At 36.0% G+C, this 19,099-nt stretch overlaps 1 protein-coding gene across 4 annotated transcripts in view; it reads right to left on the bottom strand.

The window, feature by feature from the left end:
• adamts14 (ADAM metallopeptidase with thrombospondin type 1 motif, 14) overlaps positions 1–19,099 on the bottom strand; it is a 108,957-nt gene that overhangs the window by 21,978 nt on the left and 67,880 nt on the right. The window contains exons 6-11 of one of the 4 annotated variants that reach the window (XM_079595086.1): positions 17,327–17,483; positions 9,756–9,861; positions 4,714–4,857; positions 2,882–3,014; positions 1,899–2,012; positions 1,543–1,712 (exon numbers count right to left, since the gene is read on the bottom strand). In XM_079595086.1, coding sequence (XP_079451212.1) covers positions 1,543–1,712; positions 1,899–2,012; positions 2,882–3,014; positions 4,714–4,857; positions 9,756–9,861; positions 17,327–17,483 — 824 coding nt within the window. The remainder of the gene's footprint in view (positions 1–1,542; positions 1,713–1,898; positions 2,013–2,881; positions 3,015–4,713; positions 4,858–9,755; positions 9,862–17,326; positions 17,484–19,099) is intronic. The other 3 variants (XM_079595088.1, XM_079595087.1, XM_079595089.1) reach the window with 3 other exon arrangements.

The raw sequence follows: 19,099 nt of genomic DNA, 5'->3' as shown, positions 1-19,099 counted from the left end.
CTCTCGCTATTCTCCAGGTTTGTTTTCACAGGTAAATGCAATTTATAATCTGTCAATATGACGGAAATCCCTTTGGAATAGTATCACGTAATGCTGAAGTTAATGAACATTTTTGATTAAAGCAATATAAGTTACACAATACATATATATATATATTACGACAGAGATATTTAACCAAAGACTCGCGCTTTTGGGGTTATTTGGTCTGTTTAAAGGCCTTGTTGTTGCTTTTACACTTTTAAATTTCCTTTTAATGTTCGATGGTTGAGGGGTGAGTAGATGAATATCATCACATTGTGACACTTTTTTAACATATTGTGTTCATAGAGCTGTCACTGACTGTTTACAGCTTAACGGAAGTTACACCCAGAATTCTACTGGCCAATGGAGGTCGATGTCCGCACCTGGCGGCCATCTTGCCACAGTCAGCTCACTCACTCTAACATCGTGTTTTAATGGTGCATGTACTTTTTAAATAACCATAACTTGCTAAATTTTCTACCGATTTTCAAACGGGTTGGTTTGTTATAAATGTCAGAGATGTAGTTATGACACTGCGTACTTATGAATAATTATAATATTATATATTTCAACATGTTCAAGCATCCAGAATTATAGCCATGCTAATAACGTTTGTAAGAACCAAACCGTTTGTAAATCCGTCAAGATTTCAGCGAGATAAGAGTATTTGTGTTCGTGCTGATCACTCGCCAGAAAGCTTCCCTGTGACAAGATGGCCGCCGGTGATGCCTATCGAGACTCCGCCTTAAGACATCTAGCCTTATATGGATATCTATAATTGTAACGGTCACCAGCTGGAGTGCCCTTGAGAGCCACCAGAGGGCGCTCCACATCAGACTATTCTCACTCCCTCACAAACTACATTTCCCATAACTCACTGCTCGGACTCATCATCACTGATTGCATTCACCTGTGTCTCATTACCCTGTTAGTCTCAGCCTATTTATACTTATATTTATCACTCATTCACTCACTGAGAAGTTTTGTATATTGTTGCACTGCATTTTCAAGCGTTTTCATGTCCCTTGGATTTCTTGCCTGTTCCGTGGATTACTCTGTTGCCTCTGACCCCTGCCTGGTTTGTTTGTTTGTTTGTTTGTTTGGACTGCCTACCTGTGTTTTGACCTATTGCCTATATATTGGATTTCGTGTCTGGATTGCCCCTTAAATAAAGCTGCATTTTGATCTCAACCTTCGTGTCTCGGAGCAGTTCGTAGGCGTAGGAATAAGGTGGATGTGACTAAACTTACATTTTTTCCTCTTGTGATAAGTCATATATAGCAAAGGATGTTGGTACTATCACAGACACTGCAGTTTTATTTATAGGAGTGTTATCAAGCATTAATAACAAGGAAAGCCCCTTATGCTGAGAGCGGCTGTGTGTGTTTCTGTGTTTCTCACTCATTTCTGCTTCAATCTCTTGATTCTGGCATTTCTTAGTGGTTTACAATCCAGTATTCCCGTAATTCTGTTGTTTTTTATGAGTTTAATAATGAACTTCTGCAAACGCGACTGGCTCACGGTTGGGTTTGAGAAACGCACACAGGGTTGTTGCACTGGCGGTTACGGGAACGAACTCCTCCTCCACAGGTTCGGGAACACGAGCCAAACTTTCCCCAGGCGCTCCAGCCTCCGTCGTGACCGTAGGGCTGATGGGACGACCTCCAGATGCAGTGGCCTTTAAAACACCACTGCAACACACACATTCACAAGCATCACTAACACACACCTATACTTTCTATTGTTGTATAGTTGCTATTGCCACAGATATACCCGTGCGACTCCAGACTGGGTTTGTGATCCAGGGTCACATATTATGAATGCTGTGTGTGAACTGTGATATTGAAGCGTTCGGTGTGTTTGAGGAGAAGTCTGACCTTTCCCGGCGCACACTCAGTCCCGTCCACCGGCGGACCCTTCTTAGTCTTACAGAAGTACTGGTTATCAGGATGACTGCACCACAACTGCTTACACGGGTCATACGTGCGGAACTGGGGACGACAGAAACACACATTTACATTTAGCAGACGCCTTCGTCCAAACCGACTTACAAGAGCAAGCGCAGTTTACAAAACCACATGACAGTTTAATGTAATGTTGACCTGTAAAGCTAAGGTTTCTTAAGTTTGATAATTAATCTGCTATGTCATGTTTTTGACATATTTATGACAACTTATGTTGTCTTTGTATTGTCAAGTTGTCATCATTACCAAGACACTGACAGGTTATGATGTATTGGTTTATGTAAAGTTGTCATAACAAAGACATCTCAGACAATGTCATATTTGCATTAAAAATGTAATAATTGACATGTGTCATATCATGATTATGAAGGTGTCATGTCAGTCTTATGCACACCCCTTCAAGTAAAGTGTTACCGAGATGGTTTTTGCATATTCATTTTCAGAGTTTTGAGTCTTCACATATGACCCTGGACCACAAACCCAGTCTGGAGCCGCACGGGTATATCTGTGGCAATAGCAACTATACATTGTACGGGTCAAAATTATCCATTTTTCTTTTATGCCAAAAATCATGAGGATATTAAGATCATGTTCCATGAAGATATTTAGTAAATGTCCTACCGTAAATATATAAAACATGTATTTTTGTGAGTGAATGCAGCACAATCGTGAACATAAATGCACAACTTTAAAGGAGATTTTCTCAATGTTTACATTTTTTTGCTCCTCAGATTCCAGATTTTCAATAGTTGTATCTCGACCAAATATTGTCCTATCTCAATTTCAACCCATGTGACTGGTTTTGTGGTCCAGGTTTGCCATATTTCATCACAACAATAAACAAACACATCGATCCGCTTGAACTGGAGTCTGTGTTCACAGGATCAGATACTCACGGCGGTGCACATCTTATAACCCACACCGAAATCGAAGCGGCACTGCTCATCCATGGAGTAGTTTATCCCGGGAAGCTCCGTGAGTTTGGGCCATTTCAGCTCGAACGGGTCATCCAGGAGACAGTCGTACGAGCTGGAAGACACACAGCGGGTTTGTGGACGCTTTTATCAATGCATTACTCAACAATGCTGATCAACTTCACCAAAACATATAAATCCTGCCCGTTCACTCTCATCCCGTATTACTTTCTTCTGTCGGACGCAAGCGATACATGCTGGATGTGTTTATAGGGTTTGAGCTCCAAAAAATGACAAAAGAGCGTCATAAAAGCCTCATATATGAGGAGTGTGATGTATCGTTCTCCAGTCATGTGATGCTTTGTGACTGATATGACTTTTATGATCATATATGGTGCATTTTTGTCTTCAGAGTGATAAAGAGCACTCAGGGAATATGTAAAAACATCTTCTTTGGTGTTAGTAAGCAGATTACGATTACGACATTTTGTGCTGATGATTAATTGTCATAAATAATTGCAATTAACAATTTAATTATATTATTTTTATGTCACTTACAGTATAAGCCTAAAGCATGATTTTTTTTAAACATGGAGAATATATATATAATTTTAATTTGAATATTTATATAATTCATTATTTAAAATACAATATAATACATTATTTCAAAAGGAGGAAAAGTAGACACGATATTGGGCATCTGATGGCATTTTTAAGTGCTTAAATTTTCGTCAATTAATTATTTTTTATTTTAACTGCACAATTATTGCGGTTATTTCAAATAATTGGGATTAGATCGAATAACCCCGATCAGGCAATTCATCAATAATCGTGACAGGGCTACGAGTCAGACTGAAGAAATAAAGTCATACGGGTTTAAACGAACAGAACAGAACAGAACTGTGTAAACTAAGGCTTTATATATATATACACACACAGATATATATATACACACACACAGATATATACACACACACACACACACACACACACATAAAGAACAGGTGTGTAACTTAAAGGATAATTCCGGTATTTAACACCTTGAGTCTATATAGTAGTTTGTTTTGGATGAACAAGAGTGGTGGACAACATTTTTTTGACAATGGTTCCTCTCTCGAGTTTTTGACTATAATAGAATTGGCCATGGACCCATTAAACATTGGAGTCAATGGCCATGTCCGAAAATGTCATTAAAACAACCAACAATGTTCGTTTTCAAAACTGTGCAACTCACCAAGTGATTAGTGATGTTCGTTGATGTTCCAGAAACAAAAAGTGTTGCGAAATACAGTTTCTGTCGTGTTTTATTCTTCATTTAGCGGAAGTTACACGGTTGTGAAGTGTCTGAAAAAATAGTTCCACTATAGCAAAATAAACGGATTGGAATCATATATTGCGACGATATATTGTTTATAATCATCAACTAACATCACTAACCACTCGGTGAGTTGCACAGTTTTGTAAACGAACATTATTGGCTGTTTTAATGACATTTTCGGACATGCCCATTGACTCCAATGTTAAATGGGTCCATGGCCAATTCTTTTATAGTCAAAAACTCAAGAGAGGAACCATTGTCAAAAAAATGTTGTCCACCACTCTTGTTCATCCAAAACAAACTACAATATAGACTCAAGGTGTTAAATACCGGAATTATCCTTTAATCAGCAAGCAATGCAACTAACAATGACTGAGAACACAGTCAAACCCAAACTAAAACACAATGAAACCAAACATATTAATCTCATTTCTTTCCGTCTGGAGAGATTAAGTCTGTCCAGAATCCCGACTAAAGAAGCGAGTGAGACTCTTACTGTATGTATCGGTTGAGCTCCTGTTTGCTGCAGCGGGACCAGTGGTATCTGTGAAACGCGGCCTGGACCAGTGGAGCCATGATGCTGCCCATACTGGTCTCGTCCGAGCAGCGGTTCCCCTGGCCATCGTGCTCCATTCCCAGTCTGAAACATTCAGCACAACCATCACAACACTGGTCAGCCGAATCACACAGAATCTCCGGAGAGATTCGTTCGAATGAATCGACTCATTGATTCTTTCCTGTTCGGAACTTCCAGCGCAGCTTTTTAAATCTTTGAAATATTTACACTACTTAAATGCTGCTGTTCATTACTATGTTTATTTAGTATAAATGTACTGTATGTGATCAAAGATAAATTACACTGGTTTGGTAAGAATGATTAATGTTCTGCATTCATTTGATAAAAAATACAGTAAAACAGTGAAATATTAATATAATGTAAATCTGCAGTTTTCTATGTGAATATACAGTAACGTGTAATTTATTCCTGTGATCAAAGCTATCATTACTCCAGTCTTCAGTGTCACATGATCCTTCAGAAATCAGTGTAATATGATGATCTGATGCTCAAGACACATTTATGATTATAATCAGTGTTGAAACCAGTTCATATTTTTGTGGAAACTGTGATATATTTAGTTTTTTAGGATACTCTGATGAATAGAAAGTGCAAAAGAACAGTGTTTATTTGAAATATAATCTTTTTGTAACATTAAAAAAAATATCTGATCAATTTGTCCTTGCAGATTAAAAGTATTAATTCTTTAAAAAAGGTATATTAATGACCCCAACTTTTGAATGGTAGTGTATATATTATAATATCGCTTCAAAGATCAAAACCTTAATATGAGAGAAAAAATATGAATGAATAACCTTTCATCAAAATTTAATGCCTTTTCAAAAAAGTCATTTGATGCCAACAATCCCTCTTAATTTTTAACCATATGTCATATAGAGACACTTTTCACCATCCAATCGATTCCTCATGAATAAAACATCCCTGAATAAGTCTATAAAGCTCAGTGTCCGGCTGTGGAAGCAGAAAACATTTCTAAACTATTCAGCATGTGGAGTCACGAGCCAGGGTTCTGCTGACATCATCACTCATGATCATGTGACCTCTGTCAGTGTTTATAGAGACACAAACACTACATACAGTCTTCAGTGATTCACCGTGAGAAAAGCGGTGATTCACGGCTATCCTCCACACACACCGCACTGCAAAAACTCATTTCATTACTCAGGATTTGTGTCTTGTTTTCCAGTACCCGTACACAGTGTTGGGGGAAATGCATTACAAGTAACTTGAGTTACGTAATCAAATTACTTTTTCAAGTAACTAGTAAAGTAATGCGTTACTTTAAAAAATTTACAACAAAATATCTGAGTTACTTTTTCAAATAAGTAACGCAAGTTACTTTGTTTTCCCATTTATTGACTAACAGCTCTCCTGTCCTCATGTTGAGACAAATCAAAGTGCAGAGGGTGTGTGTGTGTGTGTGTGTGTGTGTGTGTGTGTGTGTGTGTGTGTGAACATGTTTATTGTAGTTCTAGACTAAATGTGAGCATTTACTCATCTCACTTGCACAAAAAAATATTCAATATTCCTCAAAATGAATAAAATCAGTGAAATGCAGAATCATAATACTATGCAAACCTCCAATAACTAAATATGTTAAATAAAACATACATTTTTATGCATTTAATCTCACTTTATTGACCAATGTACTTGCTTCTGACCTTCGATGATTCTGTTTAATAAGCAGAAATGACTATAGATAGATAGAAAGGTTTGCTTGTGTGCTTTCCTCTACTGTACACATGTCCTTCAGTCTGAGGATTATTATTTCACTTTTAGTGTGAACGGGTCTTTACATTTGCCCAAAAATATAACTTTTGTGTTATAAGAAAACAAGCCCAGCCCATGTGGGGAAAAAAGTAACGCAAAAGTTACGTAGCGCATTACTTTTCCAAAAAGTAAGTTACTTAGTTACTTTTTAAGGGAGTAACGCAATATTGTAATGCATTAGTTTTAAAAGTAACTTTCCCCAACACTGCCGGTACATATTTCTGAATCAAGATGCATTTATGTTAGGGCTGGGTATCGATTCAGATGTTCCAATTCGATTCGATTTCGATTCTCTAAATTCGATTCCCGATTCGACTCAATGAATATAGATTTAATACAAATTCTATATATTTTTTATTTTTTTTAAACGGTGAACATAAGTTTACTAGAGGTTAATTAATAAAAAAGAAATTAAGAGCCATAAACCTATATATTAAACTCTTTTTATTTTAGGTACACTTGGGTACATTAAAACCCAACGTCAAATGCATACAATCAATAGACAGGATTTTGATGCAAGATGAAAAATTGATACTGAAAATTAGACAAGTCAGAACAGTCGCATGCCTTCATCAAATCGGATCAGGTTATTTTCTGTTTAAGAGAAAACTAGCATTAGCTGTAGCATGGAGGCTGCAAGCCTATGAACTGCAGGAAAACTAATACTGGCTTTTGGGTGATAGATAAATAAATATGGGAAAAAAAAATATTTTTGGCCTTTGAGAATCGATTTTGAATCGACCACATTTTAAAAATCGATTAATCGAAAAAAAAAAAATTTTGGCCAGCCCTAATTTATATGCAAAGTTATTGAGTCTTGTTTCCTGAAAAATGTATCAAAATGAAATGATGCTTTAAACAAGAACAAATCTCTGTTAGTGGGGTCAGAAAAATAACCTTGTTTTGCCTTTGAATTATTTTACGCTTAAACTATAGCCTCATTCTGATGGTTGTTTCCGTTAAACTAGACTTGCTATCTTTAATAATTTTGCTTCTGAAGTAAAAGCATCTTGATTTCAGAATGTTTAGATATTTATTCTGGAAAACAAGACAAAAAATGAGACAGAAAAGCATAATTGTTTGCAGTTACATATCTGAAATCTTCTTGCAAAGCCCTGAAAACATCTCGCAAAGCGGCACGTCACGTCCTACAGGAGGCGCTGTTGAGCAGCACTAATGTTCATACTTATGATGTGCATCCAAATCATTTATTCACGCTGAGCTATTTTAATCTCTCTTTCACATGCACATTAGACATAATAGATGCTTTATGTATTTATCATTCTCACGCACTAAACGATGCTTTATAAACTGGCTGAACGAGCAGCTTCTTCCCGCCAGCGCTTTATTGCCATGTTTCATAAACTGCAGACAAAATGCATGCAAACTAATTATTGCAGGAAACATTTTACAATCACAACATAATTACAAAATGATTGTCGCATGACACGCCTCCAATTCTCCTGCTAAACACAACACAGCTCATGTGCGCTCGTCTCGGGAACATGAGCATTGTCAAACTGGCGGCAGCAATTATTGGAAAATATAGATATTCCTGTTGCATAAAGTCCAAAAGTGATGTTCAGCCAAGGACAATTGACATCTTCAGCCAATATTATTAAAAACATGCATAGTGCGTAGTTGTGCATAATAATGCAATGCAACATGCCAGATTGTGCGAACATCTTTGTCCAGGCTGTCATTCAAAGACATTATGAACATGTGCAAAAACAAGAGAGAACCAATGGAATATTAATAACTGATTATGTTGAAGTTAATGTTTGCGTTTCCTGTCCGCTTTTTGTTTTTCTATGCATTTTTTTTTTTGTAAAATAAAACATGCTTTTATGTTTGCCGTTTTTTGTAAAATAAGCAAGTTTAGTGTTTTGTTCTTCCCTCATATTTAAAATATTAAAAAATATATATAGGCTTGGTTTCACAGACAGGGCTTAGATTAATCCAGGATTAGGCCTTAGTTCAATTAGGACATTTAAGCAGCTTTTATAATCATGCCTTAAAATAAACATTACTGGCGTGAATATTGAGAATATATTGCACGGGTATATCTGTGGCAATAGCAACTATATATTGTACGGGTCAAAATTTTCCATTTTTCTTTTATGCCAAAAATCATGAGGATATTAAGATCATGTTCCATGAAGATATTTAGTAAATGTCCTACCGTAAATATATAAAACATGTATTTTTGTGAGTGAATGCAGCACAATCGTGAACATAAATGCACAACTTTAAAGGAGATTTTCTCAATGTTTAAATTTTTTTGCATCAGATTCCAGATTTTCAATATTCATATCTCGACCAAATATTGTCCTATCCTAACAAACCACACATCAATGGAGAGATTATTTATTCAGCTTTCATATGATGTATACATCTCAATTTCAAAAAAATTACCCTTATGACTGGCTTTGTGGTCCAGGGTCACATATTTTAAGAGATGTTTTCAGTTAAAACAGCTCAAATATGCGGTAACACTTTACAATAAGGTTCGTTAGTTAACATTAAAGGTAGGGTAGGTAAGAATTGTCTAAAGAACTTTTTTTCAAATTGGCTTAAACTGTCTTTATATACCAATACATAATTAAAATGTAAGTACTTTGAAAAAGAGAGTATTAAATTGAGTGACTCTAGTGTATTTAATCTTCAAAAAACACAGCTCATTAATTCCTACCGGGACGAAACAAGTGATTGGCTTGCGCGACTGTCACTCTCCGTCGCCATGACTACTGGCTCTGCCGCAGTCGCGCACCCGTGTTTAGGTGGGAGTGAATGGAATTAATGAGCTGTGTTTATTGAAGATTAAATACACTAGAGTCACTCAGTTTTTTATACTCTCTATTTCAGAGTACTTGCATTTTAATTATGTATTGGTATATAAAGACAGTTTAAACAAATTTGAAGACAATTCTGACCTACCCTACCTTTCACTAATAATGAACTGCACATACAGCATTTATTAATGTTTGTTCATGTTAATTTCAAAATGTACTAATACTGTATTAAAATCTTTTTAACATAAGTTAATGCACTGTGAGCTAACATGAACTAACAATGAACAGCTGTATTTCTATTAACTAACGTAAACAAAGATGAACAAATACAGTAACTAATGTTTGTCCACTACTGTATATATCGGTTAAATCGAGTGTGAAAAGCGGATGTAAACTCACACGTGTCCGGTTTCGTGCGCCACCACGAACGCCGAGGAGAATCCGTCTTCGTGGTTCAGCGTGCAGCTTCGCAGCGGGTGACACATGCCCGTAACCGGGGCGTAACCTAGGACACACATCAAAGACACACCGTGATGAACTGGAATGTGGGACAGAACTCAGATCAGTTTCATTAGGAACGTCAAATATTTCTTCTGTTCAAAGAGCCGTGGGTCACAGTCAGATCAGACACACACGTGGACTTCTCCAACATCACTGATCCTGCCTTCATGTGTGACCCTGGATCCCAAACCCAGTCTGGAGCCGCACGGGTATATCTGTGGCAATAGCAACTATACACGGTATGGGTCAAAATTATCCATTTTTCTTTTATGCCAAAAATCATGAGGATATTAAGATCATGTTCCATGAAGATATTTAGTAAATTTCCTACCGTAAATATATAAAACATGTATTTTTGTGAGTGAATGCAGCACAATCGTGAACATAAATGCACAACTTTAAAGGAGATTTTCTCAGTTTACATTTTTTTGCTCCTCAGATTCCAGATTTACAATAGTTGTGTCTCGCCCAAATATTGTTCTATCCTAACAAACCACACATCAATGGAGAGATTATTTACTCAGCTTTTTTTTTTTAAACATGAAATTGACCCATAAGAGTGGTTTTGTGGTCCAGGGTCACATTTAAAAGCACTTCTGAACTTAAAACGTGATTAATCAAGAAAGAACCATTCTCTGTTTCAAAACCAAGTGAGTTGTCGCATTAGGCATCGTATTTGAAAGCTGCTCAAAAAAGTATTATAATGCCTTCAAAGTTCACTTCTTTTGCACTCAGAAACAATCCCACAATGCACTGAGACAAAAAGTTGAGCAATGTTGATTGTAATTACACACAGAAATGTTTTGGGTCGGACTGCAAAGCTGCATTACTTGATCAAAAATACTGTAAAAATTTAGATAAAAAAAAAAAAAATTTTTAAATAGCAGTTTTCTATGTGAATATACAGTAAAGTGTAATTTATTCCTGTGATCAAAGCTGAATTTTCAGCATCATTATCATTCTAATATGCTGATTTTCTGCTCAAGAAACATTTATGATTGTTGAAACCAGTTCATATTTTTGTGGACACCGTGAGACATTCATAATTCAACTGACAATTTTGTATTCTTTCTCATTTTCACGCATGTTGGGCACATAATAGGTGCTTTATGTATTTTATCATTCTCATGCTTCATAAACTGGCTAGATGAGCAGCGCTTTATCACTATCCTTCATGAAGAGCCGTCAAAATGCATGCAAACTAATTTGCAACATGGATAATTTACAATTATGACCAATACAAATGTGCTTGTTGAATGACATGCAATGCATTTGAAATAGAAATCTTTTGAAGTCACTTATGAAAACCCCCCCAGAAGCTTTCCCCCTCGCTGGATCATTATTAAAGTTAGAGATTATTCTGGGATATCAGCCGAATGGCTCAGTGCAGGCGCTGACGGATCCAAGGCTGATCTGGTAAATTACCGCACTAATAACACCAAACTTCTACAGTAGTACACATAGCTTCTGTACTCATAAAGCGAGGCACTGGAAAGTTAGTAAGTACATCAGGAGTTTATTTAAATAACACTTGCCTGATGGCTAATGCTTCCGCTAACCCGGACGTCGAGGTCACTTCAGTGATTTGGGAAAAGCCTGTAAAAGTCCTGGCAGAAAGCGATGCATAAGGATGTAGTGTAACGACGCCCAGTTCCAGGAATGCAGATGCACTAATATTTTGTTGGTAGTGCCAGTTTGCAACAATTATTAGTTAACACTAAGTTGTCAACACTTCACGAAAAAAAAAAAAAATCCCCAAAAACTTTTTCAGCAACACCGGGTGATCGCGCAAGACTTTTACGTGCTTTTCCCAAATCATGGAGGTTAGGGTGACCTTAGGGTGACCTATTTTAGTTTTCAGAAAAGACGACCAGGGCGTGGTTTGAGGGGTGTGGTTATGGGCGGGGTTAATGGGTGGGGGTGTGGTTATGAGTGGGGGCGTGGTTTGAGGGGCGTGGTTTGAGGGGCGTGGTTAAGGGTTGGGGCGCGGTTTGAGGGGTGTGGTTATGGATGGGGGCGGGGTTAAGGGGTGGGGCGTGGTTTGAGGGGTGTGTTATGGGCGGGGCGTGGTTAAGGGGCGGGGGCGTGGTTTGATGGGCGTGGTTAAGGGGTGGGGGCGTGGTTTGGTGGGCGTGGTTAAGGGATGGGGCGTGGTTAAGGGGTGGGGGTGTGGTTATGGGGTGGGGGCATGGTTATGAGTGGGGGCGTGGTTTGATGGGCGTGGTTAAGGGGTGGGGGTGTGGTTAAGGGGTGGGGGTGTGTTTAAGGGGTGGGGGTGTGGTTAAGGGGTGGGGGTGTGTTTAAGGGGTGGGGGTGTGTTTAAGGGGTGGGGGTGTGGTAAGAAGTGACGTCACGGTGCGAAGTGACATACCAGCGTTTGCACACCGCCTCCAGGACAAGACAACTACGCTTTAAGCGCAAGACATTTCGTATCGCTGCTCGCCTCACAAGTGTTCAGTCGACGGACAGCGAGTGGGTCTGTGTACAGGGAAATTACGATGCCGCAGATGTGCTGTTCCTGGCTGTGGACAAACAACATCTTTGAATACGCTGCAGAAAGATCCAGTCGTCAGGGGAAAATGGATGCACTTTATTTTTTGCGGACGTCTCAGTCACGGCAGTGTTAGTTTAAGCGTTTGTTCTGTACATTTGAAGGATGACTGTTTTGAGAACAAATCCCAAAATGATGCTGGCTTTGCCAGAAAACTGTTGCTCAAAGATAAGTCCGTGCCGACTATTCTGGGCTCAACAACGACGACGCAAACTGTAAGTAATGTATTTAAAACTTTAAACTACTTTTTAAATACGCTGAATCCGCAAATGTTCTGGCTGGGGGCGTTAATAATTGCTGCATAGGCACTGACGTTAGCCAATCATAACAGTGGGCGTTAACACTGAACTCTTAAAGGGGAAACACCCCCAAAACAGACTGTGTGAATCAGAGGATGAGAAACAGGGAAAAGGTCATAAATCACTACATTTTAAAAGTTTTTTATAAAAAAACTATAGTAATACTATAATTGCACCTAAGGGAACATAATAATAAAATTAAAAAAAATGTCATGACCCCTTTAAATATTAACTCCTGATGTACTTACTAACTTTACAGTGCAGTACAGTACAGAAGCTATGTGCACTACTGTAGAAGTTTGGCATTATTAGTGCGGTAATTTACCAGATACAACCTTGGATCCGTTAGCGTTGAAATTACTCCGAACCGTCCCTTTAAAAGAAAGCTGCATATATATGAATGTCTGAAAACAGTCCTCAAATATTGTGACGTGTAAATCAGAAGCTGAAGACTCATTCTGAACATTAGCATCTGAAGCGCACAAGCAACCCGAAAAGCTTTGCCGATCAATCCCACAAAGACACACAAACGCCACAAAAAGCCCAACACAGACAGAAGACACTCGATCAAGAGATGTGCAGCGCTAGCGCTTTAGTTCAGTCTCACGGGTTACTCTCTTCTGAATCAAACGCTCATGCTACTGAAATCACCAGTCTTTGGCATGCAGGTGAAAAGCAGAAGATGCAGATTATGAAGCCGCTGGTGTTTTAAAGCATCAATAATAATCGTTTGATAAGCACATGTTTATTAACACCCACTGCCGTTCAGCCATGGAGAGTGCGGAGGATTATTGGATTTTTTTACATAACCAAACAACAGATATTTAGCCAGCCGGAGGGTTGCATGAGAAACAAGCTGAACATGAACATCCCAGCGCGGATCTGTCCTCAGACACACGATCCGGGAGAACAAGCCCTGGAAAAGCTGAGCGGTGTTAATGCTGGAACCACGGCGTATTAGAGGACATCAAATCAGGAGATCGAGAGTGATAATGAAGCTCTGACTGAAGCACTTCTACAACATGTTTGCGCTCGAACAACCATAAAGCTGGGAGTTGTGAAAAATATGATACATATATGAGAAGTTTATCTTCAGGAGAAACTAAAAATGAGAATATGGTGCAAAAGTTCATTTATTTCAGTAATTCAACTTAAAAGGTGACACTAATATATTAGATAGACTCATTACATGCAAAGTGAGATATTTCAAGCCTTTATTTGTTATAATTTTGATGATTATGGCTTATGAAAACCTTTTCACAATATTCTAATTTTGAATTTGGGGTTTTCATAATCATAAGCTGTAAGCCATAATCATCAAAATTATAACAAATAAAGGCTTGAAATATCTCACTTTGCATGTAATGAGTCTATCTAATATATTAGTGTCACCTTTTAAGTTGAATTACTGAAATAAATGAACTTGTGCACTATATTCTCATTTTTTCAGTTTCTCCTGTAAATATATTATTGCCATAAACTTAACATAAAAACATAAATCTGAACCATTATAGCAAAGTTAGGAAGACAAGACAAGTTAATAATTTTTTTTTAGGTTTCACGCAAACTGAAGTGTGTCTTGCATTTGTCTTTTTTGTTTTGTTTGGGGGGGAAATAAAAGCTAACTACAAAAATTATTTTATGTACTTTACTATTTATTATTATTTTGTGTTTATACACTAAACACACAAACATAATACATACATTATTATTATTGTTAACATTTGTTCCCAGATTTTTAACCGATTTTGTTGTGTTTTTCATTATTTTTATAATTTAATATATATTTCATAAAAATCATTTTAATATACAGTATGATCTATTTATCTACTCAATATATAAACACACACACACACACACACACACACACACACACACACACACACACACACACACACACACACACACACACACACACACACACACACACACACAAACACACACACACACACACACACACACATATATAGTTTATTTTAGAAAATAATTCAGCCATTTAATTTATTGCTAGAAAATATATATTATTTTTTTTCTAACACACACGCACAGACACACACGGACACACACACGGACACACACACACACACACAGTTTATTTTAGAAAATAATTCAGCAATTTAATTTATTACTAGAAAATATATATATTTTCTAACTTTATATATTTTTCTATATAATAAATATATTGATATTTACATTCATATAATATATTATATTAAATGTATAAATATATATATATATATATATATATAAATGTTTATTACTAGAAAATAATAAAAACACACATTATGGTTTTAAACTGTTTTCAGTAAATTTTTCATAACAGGGTTGCAAAGCCCATAAAGAATAAAAAAAAAAAACCATTTATTCATGTAACATTTATTGGCCCGCGGTGGAGGAGCAACATCTTCTGGAGCTGAAGAACAAAGATCTGCCGGCTATAAAGCAGGTTCTCCTGATCCGCTTCCAAGCCTCGGATCTGCTGAATCACTGGAGATCCACTCATGTGCGGCCGTTCCCCAAACAGCTCCAGCGCAGGAGTTTCTGCACGCCTCCAACTGGCCCTGGATCAGCGCTCGGGCTCGGGACGCAGTGTGATGTTTGCCTCAGGGGTTGTGGTTTGAAGGCTGTGGACGGTGTTGTGAACACAACAGAGAGCGTGGCGTAGCAACAGCAGACGAGAGGAACCGAGAACACGTCTCCTAAACATCACACATGAGTCTCGAAACCTCAACACACATCCATCAGAGACCAGTCCCTACACTTCACACACACCGAGAGTCACACACAGGACGATCCTGGTTCAGTCAAATAGTCTTCATACTGTATACTTAGGGTGATGTGTGAATGTCATCGCACTAGAACAAGGTGTTTATTGTAAAGGAAGATGAAAGACACACTTTATATCCTAAAGCAATAGATTGTGTGTGTGTGTGTGTGTGTGTGTGTGTGTGTGTGTGTGTGTGTGTGTGTGTGTGTGTGTGTGGTTAGAGGATCATGCGGACAGTTAATGTGATTCTCTAAACTTACATCCAAGGCTTGAAGTTAGTGAAGAGAAATGATACTGATATTTTGCATTTAATGTAATGACATTTACACAATTTAGAAGAGTAGAGCTCTACGAAATCCAAATAATTTTTTGCCAAAATTCAGTTTTTTTCCGTTTTTTTTTTTTTTTTTTGCATTTACATTTTTTTAGGCTCTGTTTTAATGGATAAATAAAAATGTATTAATCCAGAAGCAAGTCTAATTTTTTTATGATTTTTTAAAAATCAATACAATTTAACAGGATTTTATTTATTTAGCAAAGATATTATTTTAGGGCCCTATGAAATACATTTTATTTTTTCTCAAATCCCATTTTATTTTTAACAAATTCAGTGTTTTCTGTTTTAATTGTTCTGAATTCTATTTGAATGGTTTAATAAATTTTTAATAAACAAAAGCATGTCTAAGTTACATCAGTTAACTACTTCGGTTAACATGAACTATGAATAAAGAATACTTCTACAGCATTTATAAATCTTAATTCAAAATTCGTAAAAACAATTTAATTTATCTTTTTTTTACAATAAAAGGGCCCTTTGAATATTTTAGTTTTTTCAGAAATTGTATTTCTGTGTATTTGAATTTATATTTTAATCAAATGAAAATATAACCTTTTTTTGCAAACAAAGCTTGCAAAAGCTTTTATTCTAAAATGAAAACATGGAAGAAAAATTGTGATTATTCCTTAATAAATAAAGTTTTGATAATAATTGTATTATTATTATTATTACATTAAGACATACATTCCACTGAACAACAGTAATATATTTCTGTCACAATTTCTTCAAGTTAAACCAAACTTTTATTTTGACGGGTCGCCGTGACGAAGTTTCTGTGTTTATTATATGAAGGTATTTATTATGACTGAATTCCTCGATTACATACTTTCTTTAAAAAATTATTTATTATACATTTTTTTTTTTTTTTAAATAATAAAAATAAAAATAAACCTCAGCTAAAATAAAACACAAAAAGGGACCACTTGATGAAACAAAAAACAAGTTCATAGTTTAGATATCATCATGTTAACATATCTTTGCGAAATAGCAATTCAATGTTATCCCAACTTATTTGCTCAGTTATGGATCTTAGTCATGGGAGACACAATATTTAATGCGACGTGACTGACGGACAGATGTACAGCCGATCTTCAGCTCACGTTCAGACTCAATCCGTCCCTCACAGACTCTGTTATTCACACCACATTACATGAGTCCTCTACCCAGATTAAGATGCCTACAGTTATTCAACTACAACAACGTTTTTACTACTTATGTTAAATAACATGCATGCAATAATAACTTTAACATTGGAGATTATGAATCACAATCATTTAAATTGGTTAATTTCACTGAGATACATTTTAACTAGGAATATTAGTATTGTTGACAGTGTTGTTATGTGTTCTTTTCCTCTACATGCCAAAAACTCTCCTTCGCAACATATAGCGGTCAGAGTATGTTTGGTTGCTTGGAGTCGAGTCGGCGTGATGCCCAGTGTAACTCGTGTCTGTGGGCATGCTGGAGAACAGAAGCACTTACTCTGCACAGCCTCGATCGAGAGAAACACAGTACCTTGCATACCTGCGGGACCAAAGTCTTGCCTGGTGAGGAAGATTGCGTGGTCGTGATGCTCGGCGTGATCGGGGTCGAGTCTCTGCTGGGTGTTCGCCCAACGACAGACCTGCTCTAGACTCCGGGACGGGTTCCCTCGCTCAATCAGGCTGATGGACTGCAACACACACAACACACACACCACATGAGGAACATTTCAGTCCAGAACCGCTGGGCTACACTGGGGGGTTTAAAGCGTCTGTGAAAGGCATGCATGTGAATGTGCTTTTTGTTGCAATAAAAAAAAATTAAAATGTAATAGCATTAAATTAATTTATTTAAATTAAAATTAAATTTAAATGAAATAGAATAGAATAATACATTTCTTAATAAAAAATGATATTAAATTAAAACATTTAAAATGTAATTAAATAGCGTTAAATCAATGTAATTTAATTTAAATGAAATTTAAATGAAGTTAAATTACAAATTAAATAGAATAAAAAATTTATTTAATAAAATAAAATTAAGAAAAATTAAATAGTTAAATTAATTTGAACGAAAAAAATAATAAGAAAAAAATAAAGTTAAATAAAATAAATACAAATTAAAATGTAATTAAATGGCATTAAATAAATGAAATTTAAATGACATTTTAATTAAGTTAAATTAAAAATTAAATAGAATAAAAATTAAATTTAATTAAAAATTTAATTAAATAAAGAAATTTTTTATAGTTAAATTAATTTGAAAATTAAGAAAAAAACATAAATTTAAATTAAATAAAAACATTTAAAATGTAATTAAATAGCATTAAATAAATGTATCTAGGACCCCCTTGAAAATGAGATGTTACATCTCAAGGGGCTATCCTTTCAATAAAATCAAAATAAAATAATTAAATTAAAATGAAATTTAAATTAAGTTAAATTAAAAATTAAATCAGAATCAGCTTTCTTGGCCATGTTTGCAGAGACAAACTAGGAATTTGACTTGGTAACAACAACAAGGATAGATTTAAATAGATTAAAAAAATATATAATTAAAAAATTAAATTAAATTAAATTAAGAAAAATTAAATAGTTAAATTAATTTGAATGAAAATGAAAATAAAACAATAAAACACTAAAATAAATGAATAATAAAAAAATAAAAAAAATAAATTAAATTAAATTAAATTAAATAAACAATAAAATACAACAAAATAAAGTTAAATAAAATAAAATGGTGTGTAATGCCAGGATGATGTCCTGAAGCAGAACTAGTTGAGAAGCTCGGGTTCAGACTAAACATAAAATCAAACGTTCGCCTGCCGTCTGGACTGATCATTACCACATGAGAAACTGAGTAATCTGTGATCTACTGTACAAACACTCTCCTCTAAAGTCTGCTAGATCACAAGCATGTTTGACACAAATAAGGGATGATATGCAGTGAACCGGTCATTATGGTCAAATAAAGCCTGATGCTCGGGACTGCACATCATCCACAGTATCCTATAACACACCAATACACCAATACATGGACATACCCAAGAAGAATAGATTAGCTACTAAATAAACAAGATAAACACATAACAATGACAGCGGTGAGAAAACAGAAGGCATCTGATCATAGTGATCTGGAAATGTTCTCTGCTCAGTCACGTCACATTTATTTATACTACAGATTGCTTTAAAGAAGCAGCTTTACAGTATTAAACATGAAAAACTGTGTCAGTGTCGCTTTACAACTTCAGTTTCTACAATAAAGACTTCTACAGTTTCTGGACAGAAGAAATGAACTGGAGAAGAT

Source organism: Phoxinus phoxinus, assembly GCF_949152265.1.
Source record: "Phoxinus phoxinus genome assembly, chromosome: 21".
Taxonomy (NCBI): Eukaryota; Metazoa; Chordata; class Actinopteri; order Cypriniformes; family Leuciscidae; genus Phoxinus; species Phoxinus phoxinus.
This window is presented reverse-complemented; position numbering and strand designations above follow the sequence as displayed.